The sequence below is a fragment of the Hyperolius riggenbachi genome, chromosome 9 (assembly GCF_040937935.1).
Source record: "Hyperolius riggenbachi isolate aHypRig1 chromosome 9, aHypRig1.pri, whole genome shotgun sequence".
NCBI lineage: Eukaryota > Metazoa > Chordata > Amphibia > Anura > Hyperoliidae > Hyperolius > Hyperolius riggenbachi.
The window spans coordinates 121,237,197-121,252,162 of NC_090654.1; the positions used below are offsets into that span (position 1 = coordinate 121,237,197).

The 14,966-nt window shown below is 40.0% G+C and overlaps 1 protein-coding gene across 1 annotated transcript in view; it reads left to right on the top strand.

Moving 5' to 3' along the window:
• SEC23A (SEC23 homolog A, COPII coat complex component) overlaps positions 1–14,966 on the top strand; it is a 223,734-nt gene that overhangs the window by 68,879 nt on the left and 139,889 nt on the right. The window contains exons 11-12 of the mRNA XM_068253444.1: positions 8,547–8,627; positions 11,892–11,981. Coding sequence (XP_068109545.1) covers positions 8,547–8,627; positions 11,892–11,981 — 171 coding nt within the window. The remainder of the gene's footprint in view (positions 1–8,546; positions 8,628–11,891; positions 11,982–14,966) is intronic.

Below are 14,966 nucleotides of genomic sequence, written 5' to 3' on the forward strand. Positions count from 1 at the left end.
ATGGTGAACCAGAACTCATTGGAGTGTGTGAGGGGCTACAGTGGTCCTAAAAGCCCCCTTACTAAAATGGTACGGAAAACAAGTTTGCTTTCTTTGTTTAAACAAATTACAGGTTGTATAAAAATGATTACTGTTTTGTAATGTACTAAAATACATATTAAAATGATATATTGATGTCAGTTTGCAAAATAGCTCAGCTTGGTGTCACCATAGTGACTGGGGAAGGTCATTCAGATGCAACTAATTCTGCGTTGCTGCAGGATTATGCATAACTCTGACTCCAGGTACTCAAAAATAGCTTTTACTCTGAGTCCGCAGCTCTGTCATAGACTCAGGACAAAACTTAACAGTCATTGATCATATTTTCAAGAGTCATAGCAATATTATAGTGTTACTGTACTCTCCATCTATTATTGCAGTATCAGTGCTATAACTTTAGTGAAAGTCACTCTTTGAAATAACAGGAGAAGATGGAGCTATTGCTTTTTAATATGACCCAGAAGTAAATGTAGGCAATAGAAATTGAGAATATAATAATAAACTTCATAGTCAGAGGTTCAATTTTCATCAGGAGCATAACTACATTGGGCTAGCACAGCCTCCATTACTGGTGAGCGGGGGGGGGGAGGGTGTTGCTGGAAGCTAGGAGGGCCTAGTCCAGTACATAATGCAGTGTCAGCGGAGCAGAACTTTATTCATTACCAGTTCCCGGCAGCGATACAGGTCCCTTTACACTTCCTTGCCTCCTGTTTAGATTTCCATGCAACCAGCCGATCACCATATAACTTCAGTCCCATGTCATGTGACAGGAACGGTAACCGCATGGTGATTGGTTGGCTACATTGCCCTTGTAGACTGAAGAGTGAGTGAAGATGACCTGTACCTCTGCCCGGAGCAGGTAATGTATAGCGCTTTGCTGACGCTCCTTAGGGGAAGGAGTGGTGGCTACGGGGAGGCCGGCTATTTTTATGCCCCTGATTATCATCCTAAGTTTATCATACGTACATTATCATCAAATCCTCAGTAAAAGTCACATTGAGAATTGATGGATCTGCTAGTGTTGTACTGCTTGGAGTAGAATGCATGGGCGTTGCTAGCCAGTGGCACATGCCCCAAATCTATTCTGGGGTGCCCCGGATGTCCCCTAGGCAAAGTCAGCTGTAGTGCCTCAATGGCAAGCATGCTAGGAGCTGTGGTACACCAAACGGGGGTTTGGTGGGTGCTGTGGTGCCTCTATGTTGGGCATACTGGATGCTTTGGTGCCATGCTGGGTGATGTGATGCCTTTATGGGGGCATGCAGGGAACTGTGAAATGTAAATGTGGCTCCCTCTTGACCACACCCACATTCTGGTGCATGGCCACACCCATTTTCCAGCTGGAATGCCCAAAAGTGCCCTGGATCTCATAGGCGAAGGCTAACCACCTGCTGCTCCTCCCTGTATCTGCTCGAATGGAATTTTCCAGCATTGCTAATCACCCTTAAAAAAAAAAAAAATCCAAAAGTTGATCAGCTTGGCATATTGGGAGAATAGATTATTTTGTTTTTGTTAGGCAGATTTTGTGAAAATTGATTTTGTGCATTATCAACCTATTCTCTGTTTGTATGCTAATATCTACCTCAGCATTGGTTAGACCCTCTATGTGGGCAGGCCTACACATCTGTTTATTAGGAGGGTGTGTCCAGGTTCAGTCACCTGTATCAGGAGATAGACAAAAACCACAAACTGCCAAGCCAGTATATGTCGCACACTAATAGTATAGAATAAAGTTCATAGCGATTTATTTATTGTAAAAATATAAATTGTTTATTGAATTTTTAGAAAAAAGATTGGAAAAAGCTAGTACAAGCTTATATCAGTGATCGCCAAGCCACCCTCAGAATGCACCTGTATGCCCCATCCCTTAATATAAAAACCCTCGCCTTATATATCATAGACCATGGTGGTACTCCTCAAAACCTCCAGTAAAAAACGTGAGGTATCCTGAATATACCGTCAAAAATGACGATCAGGTCAACAATTTTTAATACTCTCACAGAGGCAGAAAAGTAGGGACCAATATGATCACATATATATTGCCGCCAGTTCAAATTTTAGCACATATTACACATGGTATCCTCATCACATATAGTTCATATATTACTTGGGCCTATTCGAACTTTCAGTTTGTGAAAACTTGAGGCCTATTATGCACACGGTGTCCGTACACCAAAAACTGAATTGTCCATATAAAAAACTGTGGTACCATCAGAAAAAAGCCATTAGCATGCTTTCTAAAAAAAATACACCACATAATGGAATTGGTTCCGGATCTAAAGTGTAGGCTGCAGCATTAAATAGCATACATAGGCGTCTTCGTATCTTTGTATCAGGAGACCTGCAGATCTCCATAGAGGCAGCCGTATGCAAAAAGGTTATATAAACTGTTAGTTCTCTAGTTTGAACTACAGGGCACTTGTGTATTATCCTGTCTACCGACTGAGACTGCCCCCCTGTTGAAAATACATTTACTCCCCTTTAAAGATCTACATATTATTGGAAAGCCAAGAATCTTGGCTTTCATTTGCATTATGCCCTTTGTCAGTGCAATGCACCCTTCCTGAGTTACAGGTTGTTGAACGAGGGGTGTCCACTGCCAGCAGCACTAACCTGGCAACCCGAGTTTCTAGTCCGAAACTCCACAAGTGGCCAAGAGTCCTGGTGTGCAATGTCCACTATCCAAAGGGACAGGCTTTCAATAAAAAGATGTTCAAGCGAAGCGAGGACTGAGCCCAGCGAACAGGCAAGGGGACAATGATTCCAGTATCCCTTTAAAAGGAGTGGACACCCCTCGTTCAACACCCCCTAACTCAGGAACATTGCATCGTACCGAAGCTGTGCACAGTGCAAATGAAAGCCAAGACTCTCTGATTTCCAATAATATGTAGATTTCCAAAGGCGAGTAAATATCATTTAAATAGAATGCAGTCAAATTCGTTCAACTTTCAAATACATACTGACTGTAGTTGTTGTTAAAGCTAATGAGTAGTGAAAAAAAAGGAGAGGGAAGGCTCTGGGCCCAATCGAGCCTTCCCGTTACTCCCACGGTCCCCTTGTTCCAGCGATGTCACCCCGTTTGAATCCCCCGCCTGAGTGCTTCTGAAGATGGGCGGCTCTGTACTGCGCATGCATGAGAGGGAAAAAAGTGCTAGCACAGGCGCAGTACGGAGCTGTCCATCTTTGGGAGCACTCGGTCTTTCCAGGACATCCAAACTCTCCTGCAGCGGGAGAGAGCAATATTCCACCAGTCGGTTAATTACTGCTATCAGGGGATACAGTGCTGGAACGCAGGGACAAGAAGGGGAACGGGAAGGCTCTATAGTATAGTATCTATTTGTTTGTTTTTTTCACTTCCTATTAGCATTAACAAGTTTCTTGCTTGAGAGCCCCACTTAAAGTGTTCCGGAGATGATCGGATTTAAAAGATTTGATACTTACCCAGGCTTCCTCCAGCCCCATGAGCACGGATGCGTCCCACGCCGTCCTCCCCAATGCCTCCGTTCAGCCACAATCACTCCCGCTAATCTGGCTTAGTTGCGTCAGGCGGCTCTTCTACGCTTGTGCGGCACCTGAAGGAAGCCCCAAGTAAGTATCAAATCTTTTTAATCCGACATCTTAGGTTTCCTTTGAAAAAGCATTTATATTATAAGAGCACATCAAATTAAAACATACAGACACATACAGCCGTTCAGTATAGAAGTTGTCAGTGAAAACTGTCATTTTCTTCTCAAGATAGCTTAGTATGTGCAAATATGGTATGGAATTACGGTACCTTTGTGAAGGTAATTCACCCATAACTTGAGTTTGCAAAATGCTAGCATTATTTTCAGTTTGGTATTTTTAAGGACCAGTTTATGTGGCTGGCTGCCAGTGGTTCGTTTCGCAGATGTGAAACGCTTTTCTTCTACTTAGCAGAAAAGCGTAGGACATCGTTTCCCGTCGGTCAGTCATTGCATCACGAAAAAAGAAAAAGGGAGAAATCGAGAGCCCCCGATAGTGTATTATTGTTGGTTTGATTATCGTGAAGGAATATGATAAAATTATACTCACAAGTGTAGGTTGCCGGGTCAGGCAACCACTTGTATCACGGACGGGGAAATTAAACCTGTCCCCGCTCAGGCTAAAAGTCGCTCTCTGTGTAGAAGAAGAAAGGGTGTCCACACCCATTCACCAGGTGGATATCACGTGTTTAAGAGAAACAGAGGCGCCAATATAGTAAAATATGATTCCAAATTAAAACCAATTAAAATGTGGGTGGCAGTGGTGGACTCGCCTACCCCCAATGAGGAAAAGACCACTTTGTATGGTTAACAATATAAATTTAATCAATTTAGTACTCCAAAACAACAATTAGTTTGCAACGCGTTTCACGGGACACAAGCCCGCTTCCTCAGGCAAAGTACATACAAGCAGGAGCAACTGGAACGAAAAAACATAAAAAAGGAACCCATATAACATCGACATAAAAGATAAATAATACTCATCATAGGACCAATAGTAGAGATCAGCCTACCGAAACAGTTATAAAATCAAATCAGTAGCCCAATAAGCCATAAAATTAGTCTGCCTTAAAATCTGATTGGTATAAGTCAAAACACAGTTATATTTGGCATTTAACATCTTATGATAAACCATAATAAAAAGGCATACATAGAGTCTTTTAAAAGAATATTGGTTGGGGCGAGGGATTGGGGAGGGCGGGGATGCGGGCTCCACAGGTATGGGAGTACAGGTAAAAACAAGGGGGGGGAGGGGGGGAAAAAACGAGAAGGGCGGGAGGGGAGGAGGAGAGGTGAAGAAGCAACAGGGGGACCCTCATCAGGACCCTGTTATTCAAAATCCCCCTATCACATACTAATTACAGATATATACATCTATAACTATATACATATACACACACACAAAAACTCATTAACATAGGAGACTTGGGTAAAGTAGACTCGCATCTATATGTAATAATCTCCCTACTCGTGCGCATGGCTATGAATGTGTACCCCCTGTTTACCCTAATAGGTATGATATAAGTGGGGTACATAGGCATGTAACTTGAATCGCTAATGTATAGAGCTCTTACCCTAGTAGCGGTCCGTGCTAGCGTGGCGCCTCTGTGGTAAATGGACGCCACGCCAGCTCCTAAATGCTCTCCACGTTGCGATTGAGCGGCCAGTGTAGGTGGGCGGGGTTCGCTGTGCGTGGCTAATGACGCTCCCCGCCGCCAGGCTATTGGTTTTCGGCTTCAGGCGGAAATACGTCATCTAAGGGCATAGGGCCTGAGCCGCCATGTTTGTTAAGGTCAAAAGTTCCGCTGTTGGGCGGAAAAGAAGGTATTAAGAGGCTGGATCCTAACAGTAACCATCTATTTGCATGTTCAGTGTCATATTCAGCGGACAAAGAACTAAAATAAAATAACATCAAATAACATCAAGGCACACTTGATAGGACATTAACATATTGATGGGGAAGATTTATGATAGACAATTATTAGTAACATTAATGTATAAAAATGAGTAAATTCGGATCTAGGGGGCCTCTATGTGCGCATGGCATTTTTACCCCCTCTAGTGGTCAAATTCTATACTGCTACTACAAAAAACTAAAATAGGTATACTATGACTTAGTCTTATAGATCAGTTAATAAAGGGCCATAATTGTTATATACTTGTCGATGTTTGGGGCAGATACAGTATAATCATGGATGACCCATATAATATATAATATATAATACAATTGATTGAGTTAAATAAAAAATTGTAAAATAATCTATAATAAAGAATTGAAGCAAGATATTAAAATGGTAAAGAGAAAGAATAACATACAAATAACAATTATATAAAAAGAGAGCGGCAAGTAGCAAACTTAGATGAAGTGTGTGTATACACACAGACCGTTGTTGCGGTAGATTAGTTGGACTCTATATAGTGGGTGTATAAGATTGGGTCGCCCTCTGAAACCTATTTTTAAATGGACAATGGTACAATAAAGTTTGTAATGTGTGTGTACCTACTGTATAACAACATTTGTGGCTGGGAGTGATGGGACCAAAACCAGTTCTATTAAAAGGTTTTTTCTAAAACATCTCTCTGTTTTTGAGTGTTTGGATTGCATTAGTTGTTAGGGGGTTAATATGTTCCAAAGCTATAAAGGAGACTTCAGTGATATTTCTATTGTGAACTAGATCAAAATGCCTATCGAGACATTTTGATCTAGTTCACAATAGAAATATCACTGAAGTCTCCTTTATAGCTTTGGAACATATTAACCCCCTAACAACTAATGCAATCCAAACACTCAAAAACAGAGAGATGTTTTAGAAAAAACCTTTTAATAGAACTGGTTTTGGTCCCATCACTCCCAGCCACAAATGTTGTTATACAGTAGGTACACACACATTACAAACTTTATTGTACCATTGTCCATTTAAAAATAGGTTTCAGAGGGCGACCCAATCTTATACACCCACTATATAGAGTCCAACTAATCTACCGCAACAACGGTCTGTGTGTATACACACACTTCATCTAAGTTTGCTACTTGCCGCTCTCTTTTTATATAATTGTTATTTGTATGTTATTCTTTCTCTTTACCATTTTAATATCTTGCTTCAATTCTTTATTATAGATTATTTTACAATTTTTTATTTAACTCAATCAATTGTATTATATATTATATATTATATGGGTCATCCATGATTATACTGTATCTGCCCCAAACATCGACAAGTATATAACAATTATGGCCCTTTATTAACTGATCTATAAGACTAAGTCATAGTATACCTATTTTAGTTTTTTGTAGTAGCAGTATAGAATTTGACCACTAGAGGGGGTAAAAATGCCATGCGCACATAGAGGCCCCCTAAATCACGATTTACTCATTTTTATATATTAATGTTACTAATAATTGTCTATCATAAATATTCCCCATCAATATGTTAATGTCCTATCAAGTGTGCCTAGATGTTATTTGATGTTATTTTATTTTAGTTCTTTGTCCGCTGAATATGACACTGAACATGCAAATAGATGGTTACTGTTAGGATCCAGCCTCTTAATACCTTCTTTTCCGCCCAACAGCGGAACTTTTGACCATAACAAACATGGCGGCTCAGGCCCTATGCCCTTAGATGACGTATTTCCGCCTGAAGCCGAAAACCAATAGCCTGGCGGCGGGGAGCGTCATTAGCCACGCACAGCGAACCCCGCCCACCTACACTGGCCGCTCAATCGCAACGTGGAGAGCATTTAGGAGCTGGCGTGGCGTCCATTCGCCACAGAGGCGCCACGCTAGCACGGACCGCTACTAGGGTAAGAGCTCTATACATTAGCGATTCAAGTTACATGCCTATGTACCCCACTTATATCATACCTATTAGGGTAAACAGGGGGTACACATTCATAGCCATGCGCACGAGTAGGGAGATTATTACATATAGATGCGAGTCTACTTTACCTAAGTCTCCTATGTTAATGAGTTTTTGTGTGTGTGTATATGTATATAGTTATAGATGTATATATCTGTAATTAGTATGTGATAGGGGGATTTGAATAACAGGGTCCTGATGAGGGTCCCCTGTTGCTTCTTCACCTCTCCTCCTCCCCTCCCGCCCTTCTCGTTTTTTCCCCCCCCCTCCACCCCCCCCCCCCCCCCCTGTTTTTACCTGTACTCCCATACCTGTGGAGCCCGCATCCCCGCCCTCCCCAATCCCTCGCCCCAATCAATATTCTTTTAAAAGACTCTATATGTATGCCTTTTTATTATGGTTTATCATAAGATGTTAAATGCCAAATATAACTGTGTTTTGACTTATACCAATCAGATTTTAAGGCAGACTAATTTTATGGCTTATTTGGCTACTGATTTGATTTTATAACTGTTTCGGTAGGCTGATCTCTACTATTGGTCCTATGATGAGTATTATTTATCTTTTATGTCGATGTTATAATGGGTTCCTTTTTTATGTTTTTTCGTTCCAGTTGCCTCCTGCTTGTATGTACTTTGCCTGAGGAAGCGGGCTTGTGTCCCGTGAAACGCGTTGCAAACTAATTGTTGTTTTGGAGTACTAAATTGATTAAATTTATATTGTTAACCATACAAAGTGGTCTTTTCCTCATTGGGGGTAGGCGAGTCCACCACTGCCACCCACATTTTAATTGGTTTTAATTTGGAATCATATTTTACTCTATTGGCGCCTCTGTTTCTCTTAAAAAAGTCATTGCATCACATTTTCAGCCTCTTGGAGGGTACGGAACCACGAACACAGCTGGCACCAGAAGCTACGTGCAGTGTCTTGGAAAATTCTATCGACCGCGGCGCTGGCTAAATTGGAAAACGCTTTGAGATGAACACTGCCATTCATCTCAAAGCATGGACACTGTGGATCCTGGTGGTAAAGGACGTGCATGGATGTCAGCAGTCGCCCATGTGAACCAGCCCTAAGTTATGTGGTTGTAAACGTAATGTTTATATGTGTAATAAATATATTTCCTTCTTTTTAATGTGTTCTGAAGACTTCAAGAGAGATAAAGGTTTCGGGTGCTATCGGACCGTGTGTGTCTCTGAATGCAAAGGGATCCTGTGTGTCTGAAAACGTGGGTATTAACTTTAATTAAATTTGCATTAATTAGTCTGTCATTTTTGCAGTAAATAAATTGAGAGTTACTGGCTGGCTGTGCCCTGTAACTCTTTGTTGGCAGGTGAATGGGGGTTGTTTCCCCAGCACAGAGAAGACCACCGGCCCCAGTCCACCTTCTCCCTCTGCTAAGAGAAATTAAAAATGCACCTGAAGCGAGAGGGATATGGAGAATGTCCTATTTATTTCCCTTTAAGCAATACCAGATGACTGGCTAACCTGCTGAGTCTCTGCCTCTAATACTATTAGCCATAGACCCTGAACAAGCATGCAGCAGATTTGGTGTTCATAACATTTTTGTTGAATCTGACAAGATTAAGTGCATGCTTGTTTCTGGTGTGATTCAGACACTTTTGCAGCTGAATAGATCAGCAGGGCTGCCAGGCAACTGGTATTTTTTCAAATGGAAAAACATGGCAGCCTCCATAATCTTCTCACTTCACGTTCCCTTTAACTTGCAAATCCTCTGCTTATTGAATAATAAAACATTTATCCTTTCCCACACCCTCCTGTGAGTTTATATAAAAGCCATGTGTACCGCTCATCATTTCATAATGGGGAGAGTTGCTTGGCTGGGTCAGGTGATCTGCGCTCACAGGGAAGGACTAGCTGGTGCTCCCTGCTAGGTGCTCCATAACTACCTTATGTCCTCTCTGACTTGGTTAGATAACTTTCCACTAATAGTCACTCTTGAAAACTTGTACGCCATATGTGCACTTTGTATTGGATATTAGTGTTGAGTATCCTGGGATACTAGCAGAGGCACTGAAATCTAGGTAAAAGCTTTAAAAACATAAAACTGTGTAGAGAGTAGTGTTAATTTTACCAAGTAGCTGCATACTGGTAGCTACTTAGAATAGAAATTTAAATGAGACAGCTGTGAAAGCGGGGGGGGGGGGGGGGGGGGAGGGGAGGGGAGGGGTGATTAACATACCCATGCGGCCTTCCAAACCAATGTGTGCAACATCACGTCTCATGTCACTTTCCTTGTCACTCCTACACTTCCTCTTTTTGGATTGAAGGGTTAAGAGTGGGAGTGATGTGGAACGCAATGTGTGACGTATCTGATAAGTCCGCAGTCACAGCTGTTGCATGGACACATTGGCACCCACCTTCACCTATGTTACCAGATGTATTTGTTGGCATTCTCCTTTGAACGCATTCATTCTCTGTGTCTGACTCTGAGTAAGTTTTATAGCCTTTCTTGGGATTTTATCATTTTCCAAATAAGCATTTAAAAAAAAAATATATATATTTTTTTTTTACTTCCATGTGATGTTGTTTCTGTTATTATCTGATTATCAAATCATAATTGTCTGTTTTCATATACATTTTATGCAGGATTCCAACATTTTTGGAAATGGGTTTGTTCCTCAAGTACCTTCTATTTCATAACTTATCCTGCAATATTTCTGAGTTTTTTTCAGAAATACTTCTTCATAATTCCATGTTACATCCATACAATTTGTAATAATAGGCGGTACTCTTTTTTTTATGCCTTGGACAGTAACTATTCCTGTGAAAGATGGAGTATTTGCTATGTAATTCCATGACCTCATGTAGTCAACTTATTGTTCTTCACACTTCATTTTAAACCAAAGATAAACTATTCTATCTTGAGAATTTCCCTACCCCACTACACACAGAAGCCCTACTAATATCTCTGTTCCTGAGGTCTATGTTTCATTAGATGAGAATCTCTCTTCAGGAACAGACCATACCACAAGGACATTTATGCACATAGCCACCTCATAACACATGCAGATTCGTTTTTATTATGTGTATTTTTCCCTCATTTCAAGAACTACCTTAGTGAAAATGGAGTTTACAGAGGCACGTATCATCATATGTCAGTGCTCTATGGTGAAAGGACCACTATCATGAAAAATTGAAAATATGTGTACACATACTTATAGGAGGTACATTGCTCCCAGAGTAAAATGTACAATAAATTACTTCTCTCCTATGTTGCTCTCTCTTGCAGTAGGCAGTAAAATCTGATCTGGGTAGTTTTGGACCAGTCCGTCTTCTCATGGGGGATGCTCAGTATGTCCTTTATTTTTTTACAAAAGCACTCCCTATAGGCAATGATGCCAGCCAGCCTCACTACTCACATGCACATTATTTTGGCCATTGGACTGAGCAACTACTCTTCGGTGAGTGTTTTAGAAAATAAAGAAATTCCGGAGACTCCTCCATGAGATGAAATAGTCCAATATTTGTCAGATTTTTACTGCCTGCTGCAAGCCACAGCAATGTAGTAGAGAAGTAATTTATAGTACATTTTACTTTGGGAGAAATGTACCGTACTTCCTGTTAGTGTGTGTACATATGTATTTTACATTTGTATCGTAATATAGGTCCTTTAAGGATTAAGTGCTCCTTAGGGATTGACATATAAACTGCAAGCCCAGATCATAGGGAATTATGTTGTGCAAGTTCAGCATCATGAGAGGGCCATTTGTGTCTCTGGTGCATGTCCCTTCCACTCGGCCACATATAGAATAACAAAGTCACAATTGAGATGCAGGATGTGGTCCAAGGTATGTGAGACTAGTCATGGGGGCAATGTGCTCTAGTTTTCTGGATTGCCTTTTTATTTTATGCTGTGTTCTAAGCTGTGGCTGAAAGCTGAAGCAGATGTCTTTTTTTGTAACCTGTATTTCAAAATGGCAGCTGGCGTCTGCACTGATACGCCTCCAGGGTAACATAATCAGCTGCTTTTTTACGATTCTCATTCCATTTTATTTCAGCAAGTAGTGCCAGCGCCTGACTGCTCGGTAAAATAAAGAGGCCTAAAACAAAGGTCTGCAAGCAAGAACTGTTCTTACTAAATATATTGTAACATGGCTAGTTTCAAAAATCTATCGAAAATGTCAGTTTTGTGTTTATATTTTTATTATTCATAAATTGACTTGTTTGAAGGACTTGAAAGCAATCCTTCAGTCCTTCAAACCTTCAGGTCCTAGTGTCCATTAGTCGGTTAATTAGAAATGCCATTAAATGATATGAGAGCAGTGAACCGGTAATGTGCCCTATCCATCATCATTTGGGTTTGGTGGATTTAGTGTGCAGATTTTACTGTTTGAAAAGCAAAAGCTTAAGTAGCAATTTACTGGGATACAGAAATATTGCGCTCGTGATGGCCCATGGCGCCTTATCTGTTCTGATTTCTATCTGGCTAATGAGTCTTTCTGTGCAATAACGTCATGTGCTTCCACAGGAGATCGGTACGGGTGGAACGTGTCAGTGGAAAATATGTGGCCTCAGTCCTTCCACAACTTTGGCGATTTACTATGAGGTGGTCAATCAGGTAAGTAAGTTGCATCCATGTTATAAATAGTTAGACATTCTAATAATACATGATATAAAGTTAGATATTGTAATAATAGAGACATTTCTCCTCTACTGCAAAGCAAATTTAAACGTAATGTTTTCATTCCTAATTCAATAAGGAAACATTTTCTTTTCCTATTCTTTTTCTTTGATGTACTTGGAAACTTGATGATTTATTAATATAGTATTGGGCAACATAGTGGCATACCTGCTAGAAGTCTTGCCTTGCAGTGCTAGTGTTGCAGGTTCAAATCACTAACCATGTAGAGTTTATGGCCCTCACTCAGTTCCCGTTTTCTCCTAGGTTATATCATATAACTCATCAATAAAATGCCTTTTAACCACGTCACAACTGAGGGGTTTTACCCCCTGAGCACCTGAGCAACTTTAACCTTTCAGCAATCCTTCCATTCATTCGCCTATAACTTTATCACTACTTATCACAATGAAATTAACTCTATCTTGTTTTTTTGGCCACCAATCAGGCTTTCTTTGGGTGGTACATTATACCAAGAATTGTTTTATTCTAAATGTTTTTTAACGGGAAAATCAGAAAAAAAATTGGAAAATTATTTTTCAGTTTTCGTCCATTATAGTTTTTAGATAATTCATGCTACTGTAATTAAAATCCACGTTATTTATTTGCCCATTTGTCCCGGTTATTACACTATTTAAATGTTGTCCCTATCACAATGTATGGTGCCAATATTTTATTTGGAAATAAAGGTGCATTTTTCCGGTTTGCGTCCATCACTATTTACAAGCCCATGATTTTAAAAATAACAGTAATGTACCTTCTTGACATACATATTGCAAACGTTTAGTTCCTAAGATACTGTAACTCTTTATGTATTTTGTTAATTGTTAATTTTTTTGTAATTATAAAAAAAAATGTTATTACCTTGGAGAGATTGTGGGAGGGAAATATTTTAAATGAAAAAAAAAATGCTTGTAATGTAGAAAAAAAAAAAGTGTATTGATGTAATAGATCAATAAATTCACATTCATTGATCTCCGGGCAAGGAGGTGGCAACGAGAACGAGTTTGGGAGCACGTTCATGAGAGAGCGGACAGTGGCAGTAGCAGCAGGGGTACATATATCTATGCTCCGGGCAGGGAAGTAAAATTTAGGAGTGTAGATATATTGTACCCGGGCTGGGAACTGGTTAAGCCACCAGCAAGCAAGATAATGCACAGAATAATTTTGACAGTACAGTACTTTTTAACCTACTTTTTTGTACTTTTTCAGTTGCAGAGTGTTGAAACGTTATATTAAAGAGAATGTAAACAGTTATAAAATTCCACAGTCAATAAAATTCAGCTAATATTTTGTGATAATTTTGAGATTGGTGCTGTTTTTGGGTGCTTTCTTTGTGGCTCTTATTAGTGATTTGTGACCCATTAGCACATCCCGCTCTATATCTGGGTTCATATATCACCCACTTTGGAGTATATACCTAGATTGTTTATTTATTGATTCTTGTAATATTGTTCTTATATGGTGCATGTCCGTTCTTTCTTTCAAAACAATTATTGTCTAAAGTCCCTTCCAATGTCCAGTTTTGGAGAGAAACCTGTTAATTTACCATTGTTTTTCATATGTGGTTATAATGCAGATAGTTTCCGGGTCAAATCTCCAACCTGGGAGTACTGCAAGGTGAGCGTGCTACCCACTGCCTGCTCCTCCCTCTCGCACAGACATTTCCCAACATGTCCAATCATAGTTTTCACCAATAAACTTAAATGCCTTGAATAATGGCATGTCAGTCACCTATGGAGGACAAGTTATAACATCCTGTATCTTATGAGCACAGCCATTCATATATGTAATCATACATACTCACGTTTATCAAGACATTTGCCTAAACAACCTTCACTTAGAGTGTAAGGATAATGCCTTTATGAGTATAAATAGAATTAATGGGGATCAGTACTACAAGACACATTCTGAGAAAGTCCCCTTGGCAAGGTCAAAATAAATTGGTGACATCACAGACTCACCAATACACATGAGCTCTTCTCTGTGGTATAGACTTCCATCAACAGTGAACATTATGTCTTCTAGCTATCTTATGATATGGTGGTGAAGCCAAAAGAGCAGCGATTCTTTCAAATTTTCTTGAGGACCTCTGAAGCTAATGTATCCTCTGCAGTAGTGGACAAGCAAAATGGAGTTTCTGTGATACAGTGTTTGCTTCTTTAATATCCCTGGCATGGGTTACCTGGACCCATTCCAGGACTACTCTGACAACACATCTTACACAGTTGGGCGTACTAAACATCCAGAGGGCATGATTATGGCTGTCTATATAAAATGGAACTATGTGCACTGAGCATTAAAAACCTATTACACCATAAAATGATGCCTACAGCGATTGCCCAAAAACTATTTTATTTAGGCTGTAAAGAGTCCGGGATATGAATTTAGTTTCTTAGACCATGTACAGTTAAACATTTTCCCTCAAGAAAAATGACTAATTATATTTGATGACTATTACAGCCCTAACAAATGTACACACCCCCATCCACTTCCATCTTTAAAATGTACAGAGTGATTTCCTGTAACAACAGACAGAAGAACCAGCACATGCAGATAATTGTGGAAGTGGATCCTAAGGAGACAAGCTCTTTCTTTTATTAAAAAGTACAGAAGCAATGATGTATAATTAGGGTAATGCAGAGAGAGAGAGAGAGAGAGAAGATTTAACAGCATGACAAAGATAAGTTAATAGACCAAGATGCAATGAATACCAAACCTCATTCTACCTAGATATAAGGTACGACACCTTCTCCCTCCCTGTTTGCTTTGGTGTGATCCTTTTTTTCCAGCATTTAAATCTTCACATTCCCAGGAAGGTTATTAAGTGCAGGCCAAAGCTTCTAGCTGTTGGTTAAATGACCATCTGCCAGCTAACAGTATCAGCAGCTGCTGACTTTGATAGCTTCAGTTTCTTTTCCTCTT